The following is a 13,353-nucleotide window of genomic DNA, read 5'->3' on the forward strand; positions in this document are numbered from 1 at the left end:
TCCAGAGCTGCACTCACTATTCTGCTGGTACAGTCACTGTGTACATACATTACATTACTTATCCTGTACTGATCCTGAGTTACATCCTGTATTATACTCCAGAGCTGCACTCACTATTCTGCTGGTACAGTCACTGTGTACATACATTACATTACTTATCCTGTACTGATCCTGAGTTACATCCTGTATTATACTCCAGAGCTGCACTCACTATTCTAATATTTAGGACTGTAAAGCCCTGCATGGTCCATACTGGAACAGACTTTGGGGTCTCTCCTGATCACAGGCAGTAAAGTGTTACTCCACTTCCTTCACAAAAACTGACTATTATTTCTTGTGCTGCCGCCATTAACCCCTCAGTGTTGCGTTCCTGTGTTCTGTTCATCCCATGGATTCCAGTATGGGGTTGATATTTCGGACAATTTTGCTGCCACTGCACTTTTCACCATATGAATAAGATCAGATTTCAAAACTCAAACAAAAAAAGTTTTAATACTGAATCTTAGCAAGAACATCTTAACAAAGTTATACTTTAACTTAATATAGTACAACAGAGAAACCGGACGGCAACATTTCCATCGTCTAGCGCTCTGCGGAGCTTCCAGTCCAAGCATTTTAGTGTCCGCCATGATGCTTGTGATCGGGGAATGGGCGCCGTTGCTCATTTTCCGTCGTCTCATTTTTTGATTTTTACAGTGTTGTATTTTTCTTAAAAAACAAAAAATAAAAATTTACACACATTTCTGTCCCAAATGTCATATATACTGAATCTCCGCTCCGGTAAACAAAGCGCAACTTATAGACACAATGATATCGTTCTGTGACCGGGATGAGGGGGGGGGGGGGGGGAATAGGGGTGGCGGGAAAAAAAAAAAAAATTAAACGATTCCAAAATCCAGGCACAGGGGGCGCCAGAAAACGGATGAGAATTTCTGTGCGGTGTCCAGAAAAGGCAAAAAAACGAAACAAATAAAAAGAAGAAAAATAACCAAAAAGAAGGCCCCAAATAAATAGTGATATAAAATATGAGGGGATCGGCGGGGGAGGGGAGGGGGATTTTTAAATATGCCTAAATCGTCTCTTTTCCTTCCAATGTTTGGCCTTCTGATCCGTCGTCGCTGTGGTAATTTGGAAGTCTCGCGGGAATCTCTCCGTGTCATCACGTTGCCGGGCAGTTGGTGATGCAGCGACTGCGGGATCCACTCGGAAAAGTCCTTCGTCTTTCATGCTTCATTTTTTTTCGTCGTCTTTCATTCCAAAGGCAGCGAGAGGTGGTAAAGACTCCTTGTGTGAATGGTGTCGCGGTCACGCGGCGTCCTTGCCCTCAGTACATGATCGGAGGCTTGATGTACGCTCTGTTTTCTGAAATGAAAAGAAACAAATATTCAACTTCCAAATTCTGATTTTTGACACAATTATTTCAGTAAATTTGCAGATGAAGCAGAATTTTGACATTCGCTGCAACGTCCAAATCCTTTTGGTATTGATGGCGGTTTTGTCCTACGTGACGTCACTTGCCGGTGATGGATTGCGCCCGGCTTCTATAGTGTTGCACTTTGCTGTTACAATCTGCACCCGGCCACTCGCCTTGTTTCCCGGGGTAATGCAGCAGTGATTGATGCGCCATTTACATTAGGGCGGCGGCAGGAGATGTAGACGCCGCCATCTTACGCCAAGAACAAAGAGGATGGACATTAGGGAGGAAAGTAAATTACAGAATGGATCTCAGATCCTGTGAGTGACGTGTTAATGTTCGGCGCGGGGTTCAGTGCTCCAGAAGTAAGCAGGACTGCGTGCTCAGGAAATCTGCTGCCTTAAATATTTTACGTGCAGGAGCGGCGGCGGCACCGGCCCCGGGTCATACAATATTCAGGGACACCGCGCTGCTCATCACGTCACAATTACTGTACAGTCAGGTAACACGAAACACACAACGTCTCCAGAATAGACACAATCACTAGTCACATACACATCCTACACCTATATACATTCTATACATACTTACACACCTATATACACACAAACACCTTCTCATATACATCCTATACATACTTACACACCAACACACTTTCTCATACACATCCTACAGTTATATACACACACAAATCTCCTACACCTATACATACACACATATTGTCATACCCATCCTATACACACACACACATATATATATATATATATATATATATATATATATATATATACGCGCACACACATTATATACCTACTTACACACCTACACCTATACACAAACCCACCTCCTCATACACATCCTACAGCTATATGTATATGCAAACTTTCTCATAATCCTACATACAAACACCTTCTTATACACCTATATACATACACACACCTATATACTGTACATACACACACCGCTTCTTAAAGATATCCTACACCTACATGCGTAACACACACATACTAATACAAGCACACACCTATTCACGCATATCCTACAGGAATACATACACAAACCTACTCATACACATCCTACTCCTACATATACAAAGATATATACCAACAAATTCTACACTTACGTAAGTACATTCACCCACTCATACATATTATACACCTACATTCAGGCAATCACACACAAAGTACATATCCTACACCTGTAGTACATACACAAAGACACATGCCAGCACATATATATCCTATCCCTACAGACACAACTAATACACCTACCCTCTCAAAGAAACACTTACTCATCATACACCTACACAGACACACTTACAATCCATATCTTCCACCTAATGTATATAGAGAAATACAACTACTTATACCTTTCGTACGCCTATATATACAGATACATACCACCTCATACATTCATACAGTACATATCCTACACCTTTTCATACATATACACAACCACTCATACATATTATATACATATACTATACCTACTACCAATAGACACACACTGACACAGTACAGATACATACCTAGTCATACACATGGAACATGCCTACAGATACTTACCCTCTCATACCTACATCTTACCCTTACATGTTTAAACATAAAGAAAAAACCTACATACTGTAGAGATACACAGCTAGAACTACATGTACCTGTACATATAAACACCTATATACTGTACATACCAATACACATATATGCACTAAGCCAAGAATTCATACATATCTATATCCTACTCATATGTTCACTTTATATACAAAGACTTCACATGTTCTAATATACAACCATACAAGTATCTATATGTGTACACCTATAACCTACTCATACGTAGCTCAGCTGTTCAATGATAGAAAAACCTATATACACTCCCATGTATCCTCCTATGTGCTTACTATGACCATTATCTCCTTGCACACCTATTCTGGTCTCCTGTGTGTTTCTGTGTACCTGTCAGCAGAATCCTGACCCCACTGATCTGACACCGATGGATTATCCGATTAATATTCTAGTCCAGGAAGAAATAAAAAAAAAAAAAACATTTTAAAATTTTTTTGCAGCTTCTAATGGAGTCTCGAGTTATCCATCAGTATATTTAATCCAGGCAGGCAAGGAAATATTTTCTATGGCTCTATGGGTGCACATGGGGTTAATATAAGGCTGTAGTTCACCGTCTGCTTAATGCAATCTATTGCTCCCTGTCGTCAGCCATGTACATTAAGGGGATGAGACCCTGCATTGCCGGCTTTGGGTCTAGTGTTATTTTGCTTTGCCGGCACACACAGGGTTACTGTGATGTGATCCTACTGCCCTGCGTCACATATAGCTGCGGTCCTGGACTGACCCCCCAGGTGACACTCATCCTTGGAGCGCTTTCAGACTCTGCCACATTCTAATTTCAGAATGCATTTCAGCGGTAATATGAGTGATTTATCATTTAGCTCGAGCTGTCAGGAGTCGCCTCGTAGATAAAGCCAAAACATCTGGAAGCACAAACAAAGGAGCGCGGCGGCTGCATGTTAATCCAGAGCTGGCCGGCTCGCTTCATTAGGGGCAGGAAACCGCTAATTAGCATGTGAGAGGCTTAGACCGAACTTACAGAATCAGGGCTCGTTCTGTGTACACAGCATGCGCCGCACCGACCCCGTCCATGTCATCCTTATCACAAAGTAGAATGGCTGCAATCCTGTCTGGGCACCAGTTCACAGTCTGTGTTATTGTCTAAGGCTGCATTCTGCCACCTCCAGAGCTGAAGTCCTCCAGCATTCCCTGCTTGCATAATAGGCTCAAAGGCGAGGATTATTACAATGTATCCAGTCTACACAATAATCTGTGATGTAAACCGATTCATCTTACCTGCACTGTTACATTGTAACAAACTATCAGGACAGGAAAGAGACTTCATGATGATGCTGAGGATTGTGTACAGTGGATACATTGTAACAAGTCCTCAGCTACACGAGCAGGACTACATCTGGGGCGTTCAGCTCACCTGCCCGCTCCTCTGCTGATAAATACTTCATGTAAGAACTACAACATCAAATCCTAAATAATAGAGGAACAATGGCGACTATCATTAATTTATCAGGCGGGTAAACAAAGCGCTGACATTTCTCTATAATTTATGAAGAAAAGATGGAAAAAGTGGAAAGAATTTATTATTTAAGGCTCCCATGTAGAGGCAGCACCTGACAAGAGCGTCTGCCCCTGACATCACCTGCTGCAGGAGACGATACAGTATATGGAGCAGATATAAGGGCCGTGTCCTGTGTGCCTTCTCCTATATATACACCTCTCAGTCTGTAATGTCCCCTATAGTATCAGTGCACTTGGAGGCACACGGGTCATAAAAAGGAAAGAGGTGTCCGACTTCCTAGAGAAGACCAAGTACGAGCCAAGTGAAGCCACTATTCCTTCAAGATGTGGTCAAACACCCACATAGGAATAAACAGTGGAGAGCAACAACTGTGGCAGAAGGAGGTGTACACCGGAGAGGACGGACCTGGTGCTCACAGATCTGTAGGGTATCTCTGACCGCACCAATGAGCTCCCGCAGCCGATATAGATGAGCCTAACTGATGCTCCGGGGTCACAGGTGTCCCTGGGATAAGCAGACCGAGCAGGGGAGACAACAGGGATCCACCTGTCGGAGTGGAGCCACAAGCTGAGGCCCTATTTGGGGAGTGCCCAGAGGAGGGGGTGGAAGGCTGTGACCGTTTGGAAGACTTCCGGTCCTTTTGTGGAAACGGCTCCTGATGCCAGAATGGGAACTATGAGGGTGTGCGGGGAGATCCCTAAAAGCCACTGACTGAGCAGCAATCTGGAAAGGCAGCCATTCCTAGTTCCACCACTGGTTAAGTCTGGTAAGAACACCATGGCCCGGGGGAGGGCGGCTGCCCAATCCGGGCATGGATGAACCAGAGAGGGGCCAGGAGGTTCTCCTCAAATCTCCTGTGCTGCTGGGAACCCTTCTCCACCCACTATGTAACATTCATGCTGTGACTTCCCCTAAAAGATAAGCACACTCTTCTCCTGAAATCCTCTGTGCTGCTGGGGATCCATCTCCTTCCACTATGTAACATTCATGCTGTGACGTCCCCTAAAAGATCAGAACACTCCTCTCCTGAAATCCTCTGTGCTGCTGGGGACCCTGCTCCTCCCACTATGTAACTCTCAGTCAGTGACCTACCCTATAAGATCAGTAAACTCTTCTTCTGAAATCCTCTGTGCTGCTGGGGACCCTGCTCCTCCCACTATATAACTCTCAGTCAGTGACCTACCCTATAAGATCAGTAAACTCTTCTTCTGAAATCCTCTGTGCTGCTGGGGACACTGCTCCTCCCACTATGTAACTCTCAGTCAGTGACCTCCCCTATAAGATCAGTACACTCTTCTTCTGAAATCCTCTGTGCTGCTGGGGACACTGCTCCTCCCACTATGTAGCTCTCAGTCAGTGACCTCCCCTATAAGATCAGTACACTCCTCTCCTGAAATCCTCTGTGCTGCTGTTGTTCTGTTACAGTGTATCAGTGGGACTGGTTAGGTGCCCTCTGTCAGGCGGCGGCAGCGCACAGGAGACCACTTAGCTGTGTGAGCGATCTGCAGCTCTCCGGCGTTCCTGAGCTGTGTGTTCGGAGATTTGTTGGCGTCTGTGCGCAGTAACTGCTTTCGTTTATTGGGTTTTTCGTTCTAATCAAATATTCATTTCGGCGGTTTCTTTCCATTAAAGGGCGCATTATACAAAGGTGAGCAAAACGGGAGATTTAGGAGGAAGCTTAATCCGCCTCTCTGGGGGTGATATCCACTATATAAAAGCGGTATAAATGATATTGTGTAACAGTAAAATCTGCTGATGGCCCCCTGGTGCCCGCTCGCACGCTTTACAGCCGCCGCAGCCACCGCCGCGATGCATGACTGGCTTAATAAGCAACGTATTTGGAAAGGATTTTACACAGAGTAAAGATCTCACCAATTCTGCGAGAGCTGAAAATCCTTCAATAATAGGAATTCTCCCTCAGGACGCACATTTTACAGCAGAAGATGCCGGCTAAATCACCGCGCGCCGCACAAGCCGAGAACAAGGAGAATCTGAGCGGCTCCCGCATCAATCTCACTGCTGCGCTGCTGTTACATTGTGTCAAGGAAGCTTTACATTGAGAAACGGGGGATGGATTTACAATGTCGCCAATGATCAATAACGTAAAGGGGCAGTAAAGTGGGGGCACCCGGCACCCAATCCTGGTGTCACCATAATACTCTATACCAATTCTTCATCATTTGTCATCAATCTCTGCTTGCTGGCAGTGAATAGGGACAGTCTTACGTCGTTCTGCTTACTATAGGCGGAGAGAAAAGTCCTGCAAGTCGTAAAAAATTGGCGGAAACCGGGCGGACTCCATTATAGTCTATGGTGTCAGTGAATCTGTTTTCTGTTTTTCAGGTCCTCAAGATTATCTGAAGAACAAATACCCGACCGCTCCTGTGCACCTAGTGTTATGTATAGGCTGTGGCTGAAGACCTGTACAGATGTAACACTTCTCACAACTGAGGGTTTGTTACAATCGTGTCCAGTCTAGACAAGTCTCTATGGCCCAGTTCACATCTGTGTTCAGATTTCCATTCAGGGTGTCCGCTTGGGGATCCCCTAAACAGAAACCTATACTTATTACCTAAGGAAACCACATGGACCCCATAGACTATAATTGGTTTCCGCCCAGTGCTTGCAGGACTTTTCTCTCCACATGTTTCATGCGGACACCACACGGACCCCATTATAGTCTATGGGGCCCGCGAGTTTCCTTAGGCAACCGCTTTTTAATGCGTATAGGTTTCCAATCGGGGGGTCTCCAAGTGGACTCCCCAAACGGAAACCTGAACACTTATGTGAATGGGGCCTTACAGCAGCCTGAACGCCAGGCTGACACATATTACAAGTACTGATACATTGTATCAGGACAAGTTTGTTTCTAAATAAAACACTTCTTACAGCTGAGAGTTTGTTACATTGTGTCCAGTCTAGATATGAGCAGTCTCTGAGCTCCAGGCTGACACATCAGTACTAATACACTGTAACAAACACTCAGCTGTGTGAAGTAGGAGTTAAAGACGGGTTTAGCTTCTAAATAAAACACTTCTGAGGGTTACAGCTGAGGGTTTGTTACAATTGTACCCAGTCTAGACAATACCCTATGTGATGAATAGCCTAGATTTCATGCTGATACATTTTACAAATCTTGATACACTGTAACAAACTCTCAGCTGGGCAAAGTAAGGCTGGATTTACACTTATGTTTTTTCTCGCAGCGCTTTCTGCTTCAGTTATACCTATAGGGAAACCGCCGCCATTTCTGTAGGTATCATTAACATGTTGCAATTTCCAAAAACACAACGGTTTTGGATATCGCAACATTAATGAAGGGGTCATAGGAAAAAAAGTACCCTAAATTTTTTTGGACCATCCCTTTAAATTGAAAAGCACTGGAATATAATATGGCAGGTTTTTTTTAGAGGAACACAGTAAAATGTAACCGCAACCCCCAGGAAACTGGTGCACACAGTATAGTAAAGTTGTGGAACTTTTCCTTCTATAATGAATCAACTTCATTGAAGTCTCCAGTAAATCTTGTGCTCTGGGCCCCTCCCACCTGACAACCTCCTAGGAGCCCTTTAAGACAGGAGGCTCTGCCAGGACCCAGGGTCTCTTCCGATCTGCTGACGTCCATGATAACTGCGCTGTACTCCGTATCCTGACAATATTCCTGAGCGCAGAGACATCAGATAAACGCCACCGTAGACGGGAATCGCAGGAGCTGCTCAATAATTTACCAGGCCGGGTGGGCGGGCGCTGCTGGAGATGCTGACTGGCAGAACACGATCTCCAGGCTTACAACTCTCCGGAGCGCTGTACACTTCCACTTACAAATGAATCCATTATGGGGAGAAGATGTAGATGCAGCTTTAAACATGTTCCTAACACTTAGTCAATTAAACTGCGCGGATCCCGTATCATCTGAACATGGCTGAAGACAAGCAAACTCTTCTGTGTGTCACTATCGTTCTGTGCAGAGACGTGTATACAGTATATATACATATACTGTATGTAACAGCAGTAATGAGGATAGAAACCTGGTCACAGTGTAACAAATCTGCAGCAGTGCATGGAAGGAGGAGAGTCCACCTGCCCAAGCGCTCTGGGACTGAAATACACTAAGGCTGAGGCTCCTCGTTGCGGAAACGCAACTTTTTTTGTTGCAGATTTTGCTGTGGTTTTTTTTAAAGGAGTGTATTGAGCAGAAGGGAGAAGTATAAAGCTTCCCTCCTTTTGTAGCCATGATTGGCTTTGGCTCAAAGAAATGCAGCAAAATCTGTAACAAAAAAAGGTGCGTTTCCGCAACGTGGGGCTGTAGCCTCATAAACAAAAACAAAAAACAGCACCCAGATAGAAATGTCAGATTGCTGCAAAACCAGCTCTGCAGGTCTGTCTCAGACTGATATGTAAATGATTACAGGTGTGGTCTGGTCAGATACTGGGTCCTGCCACAAGAGGGAGTAACAGTGCTCACCCCACTGCCCTATAAAAAAGGCTCCCAGAGGATGCCATAGACCAGGGGTAGGTAACCTTTTTTGTTCGGCGTGCCGATTTAAATTTAAAAACTCAACGATGAGGTACTGGAGTGCCTCCCCTCACGCTCAGGCAGAGAGCAAGTCCTCTCAGTGCCTGCACTCTGCCTGCGAACGGCGCTAAGCCCCGCCCCCTTTGTTCCACCACGCCCCCTTTGCTCTGCCACGCCCCTTCACTCCACCCCCTCACGGGGGGGGGGGGGGCAGCTTTCTGTAGTTCGCCTCGGGCGGCGAAAGGGATAGGTTCACCCCTGTATATGCGCACACATATTTATGCACGCACATATTTATTCACGCACAAATTTATGCGCCCTACCCTGTATATGTGCGCAAATATTTATGCAAGCACATATTTATGCGCACACAAATTTATGCGCCCTACCCTCTATATGCGCGCACATATTTATGCGCCCTACCCTGTATATGCGCGCACATATTTATGCGCGCACATATTTATGCGCCCTACCCTGTATATGCGCGCACATATTTATTATGCTTACATATATATGCGCGCACATATATATATACGCCCTACCCTGTATATGCGCGCACATATTTATGCGCGCTACCCTGTATATGCGCGCACATATATATGCGCCCTACCCTGTATATGCGCGCACATATTTATGCGCCCTACCCTGTATATGCGCGCACATATTTATGCGCGCACATAAATATGCACGCACATATTTATGCGCCCTACCCTGTATATGCGCGCACATATTTATGCGCGCACATATTTATGCGCCCTACCCTGTATATGCGCGCACATATTTATTATGCTTACATATATATGCGCGCACATATATATATACGCCCTACCCTGTATATGCGCGCACATATTTATGCGCGCTACCCTGTATATGCGCGCACATATTTATGCGCCCTACCCTGTATATGCGCGCACATATTTATGCGCCCTACCCTGTATATGCGCGCACATATTTATGCGCCCTACCCTGTATATGCGCCCTACCCTGTATATGCGCGCACATATTTATGCGCGCACATAAATATGCACGCACATATTTATGCGCCCTACCCTCTATATGCGCGCACATATTTATGCACCCTACCCTCTATATGCACGAACCTATTTATGCGCGCACATATTTATGCGCCCTACCCTGTATATGCGCGCACATATTTATGCGCCCTACCCTGTATATGCGCGCACATATTTATGCGCCCTACCCTGTATATGCGCACACATATTTATGCGCGCACATATTTATGCGCCCTACCCTCTATATGCGCGCACATATTTATGCACCCTACCCTCTATATGCACGAACCTATTTATGCGCGCACATATTTATGCGCCCTACCCTGTATATGCGCACACATATTTATGCGCGCACATATTTATGCACCCTACCCTGTATATGCGCGCACATAAATATGCGCGCACATATTTATGCGCCCTACCCTCTATATGCGCGCACATATTTATGCACCCTACCCTCTATATGCACGAACCTATTTATGCGCGCACATATTTATGCACCCTACCCTGTATATGCGGGCACATATTTATGCGGGCACATATTTATGCGCCCTACCCTGTATATGCGCGCACATATTTATTACGCTTACATATATATGCGCGCACATATATATATACGCCCTACCCTCTATATGCACGAACCTATTTATGCGCGCACATATTTATGCGCCCTACCCTGTATATGCGCGCACATATTTATTACGCTTACATATATATGCGCGCACATATATATATACGCCCTACCCTCTATATGCACGAACCTATTTATGCGCGCACATATTTATGCGCCCTACCCTGTATATGCGCGCACATATTTATGCGCGCACATATTTATGCGCCCTACCCTGTATATGTGCGCACATATTTATGCGCCCTACCCTGTATATGCACGCACATATTTATGCACCCTACCCTGTATATGCGCGCACATATTTATGCGCCCTACCCTGTATATGCGCGCACATATTTATGCGCGCACATAAATATGCGCGCACATATTTATGTGCCCTACCCTCTATATGCGCGCACATATTTATGCAACCTACCCTCTATATGCACGAACCTATTTATGTGCGCACATATTTATGCGCGCACATATTTATGCGCCCTACCCTGTATATGCGCGCACATATTTATGCACCCTACCCTGTATATACGCGCACATATTTATGCGCCCTACCCTGTATATGCGCGCACATATTTATGCGCCCTACCCTGTATATGCGCGCACATATTTATGCGCGCACATATTTATGCGCCCTACCCTGTATATGCGCGCACATATTTATGCGCCCTACCCTGTATATGCGCGCACATATTTATGCGCCCTACCCTGTATATGCGCGCACATATTTATGCGCGCACATATTTATGCGCGCACATAAATATGCGCGCACATATTTATGCGCGCACATAAATATGCGCGCACAAATTTATGCGCCCTACCCTGTATATGCGCGCACATATTTATTCGCGCACATATTTATGCGCGCTACCCTGTATATGCGCGCACATATTTATGCGCCCTACCCTGTATATGCGCGCACATATTTATGCACCCTACCCTGTATATGCGCGCACATATTTATGCGCCCTACCCTGTATATGCGCGCACATATTTATGCGCCCTACCCTGTATATGCGCGCACATATTTATGCGCCCTACCCTGTATATGCGCGCATATTTATGCACCCTACCCTGTATATGCGCGCACATATTTATGCGCCCTACCCTGTATATGCGCGCACATATTTATGCGCCCTACCCTGTATATGCGCGCACATATTTATGCGCGCACATATTTATGCGCCCTACCCTGTATATGCGCGCACATATTTATGCGCCCTACCCTGTATATGCGCGCACATATTTATGCGCCCTACCCTGTATATGCGCACACATATTTATGCGCCCTACCCTGTATATGCGCGCACATATTTATGCGCGCACATATTTATGCGCCCTACCCTGTATATGCGCGCACATATTTATGCGCCCTACCCTGTATATGCGCGCACATATTTATGCGCCCTACCCTGTATATGCGCACACATATTTTTGCGCGCACATATTTATGCGCGCACATATTTATGCGCCCTACCCTGTATATGCGCGCACATATTTATGCACCCTACCCTGTATATGCGCGCACATATTTATGCGCCCTACCCTGTATATGCGCGCACATATTTATGCGCCCTACCCTGTATATGCGCGCACATATTTATGCGCGCACATATTTATGCGCCCTACCCTGTATATGCGCGCACATATTTCTGCACCCTAACCTGTATATGCGCGCACATATTTATGCGCGCATATACAGGGTAGGGCGCATAAATATGTGCGCGCATATACAGATATATAGGGTAGGGCGCATATACAGGGTAGGGCGCATAAATATGTGCGCGCATAAATATGTGCGCGCATATACAGGGTAGCGCACATAAATATGTGCGCGCATAAATATGTGCACACATATACAGCGTAGGGCGTATATACAGGGTAGGGCGCATATATATGTGCGCGCATATATATGTAAGCATAATAAATATGTGCGCGCATATACAGGGTAGGGCGCATAAATATGTGCGCGCATAAATATGTGTGCGTATATACAGGGTAGGGCGCATAAATATGTGCGCGCATATACAGGGTAGGGTGCATAAATATGTGCGCGCATATACAGGGTAGGGCGCATAAATATTTGCGTGCATATACAGGGTAGGGTGCATAAATATGTGCGCGCATAAATATGTGCGCGCATATACAGGGTAGGGCGCATATTTATGTGCGCGCATAAATATGTGCGCGCATAAATATGTGCGCGCATAAATATGTGCGCGCATAAATATGTGCGCGCATAAATATGTGCGCGCATAAATATGTGCGCGCATATACAGGGTAGGGCGCATAAATATGTGCGCGCATAAATATGTGCGTGCATATACAGGGTAGGGCGCATAAATATGTGCGAGCATAAATATGTGCGCGCATATACAGGGTAGGGCGCATAAATATGTGCGCGCATATACAGGGTAGGGCGCATAAATATGTGCGCGCATATACAGGGTAGGGCGCATAAATATGTGCGCGCATATACAGGGTAGGGCGCATAAATATGTGCGCGCATATACAGGGTAGGGCGCATAAATATGTGCGCGCATATACAGGGTAGGGCGCATAAATATGTGCGCGCATATACAGGGTAGGGCGCATAAATATGTGCGCGCATAAATATGTGCGCGCATAAATATGTGCGCGCATAAATATGTGCGCGCATAAATATGTGCGCGCATATACAGGGTAGGGC

At 45.5% G+C, this 13,353-nt stretch overlaps 1 protein-coding gene across 2 annotated transcripts in view; it reads right to left on the reverse strand.

The window, feature by feature from the left end:
• Positions 1–464: 464 nt before the first annotated feature.
• DACH2 (dachshund family transcription factor 2) overlaps positions 465–13,353 on the reverse strand; it is a 246,172-nt gene continuing 233,283 nt past the window's right edge. For both annotated transcript variants that reach the window (XM_075259264.1, XM_075259263.1), the window contains one exon: positions 465–1,362. In XM_075259264.1, coding sequence (XP_075115365.1) covers positions 1,325–1,362 — 38 coding nt within the window. In that variant the 3' untranslated portion in view covers positions 465–1,324. The remainder of the gene's footprint in view (positions 1,363–13,353) is intronic.

This window comes from Leptodactylus fuscus, chromosome 11, assembly GCF_031893055.1.
Source record: "Leptodactylus fuscus isolate aLepFus1 chromosome 11, aLepFus1.hap2, whole genome shotgun sequence".
In the NCBI taxonomy this organism is placed as follows: domain Eukaryota; kingdom Metazoa; phylum Chordata; class Amphibia; order Anura; family Leptodactylidae; genus Leptodactylus; species Leptodactylus fuscus.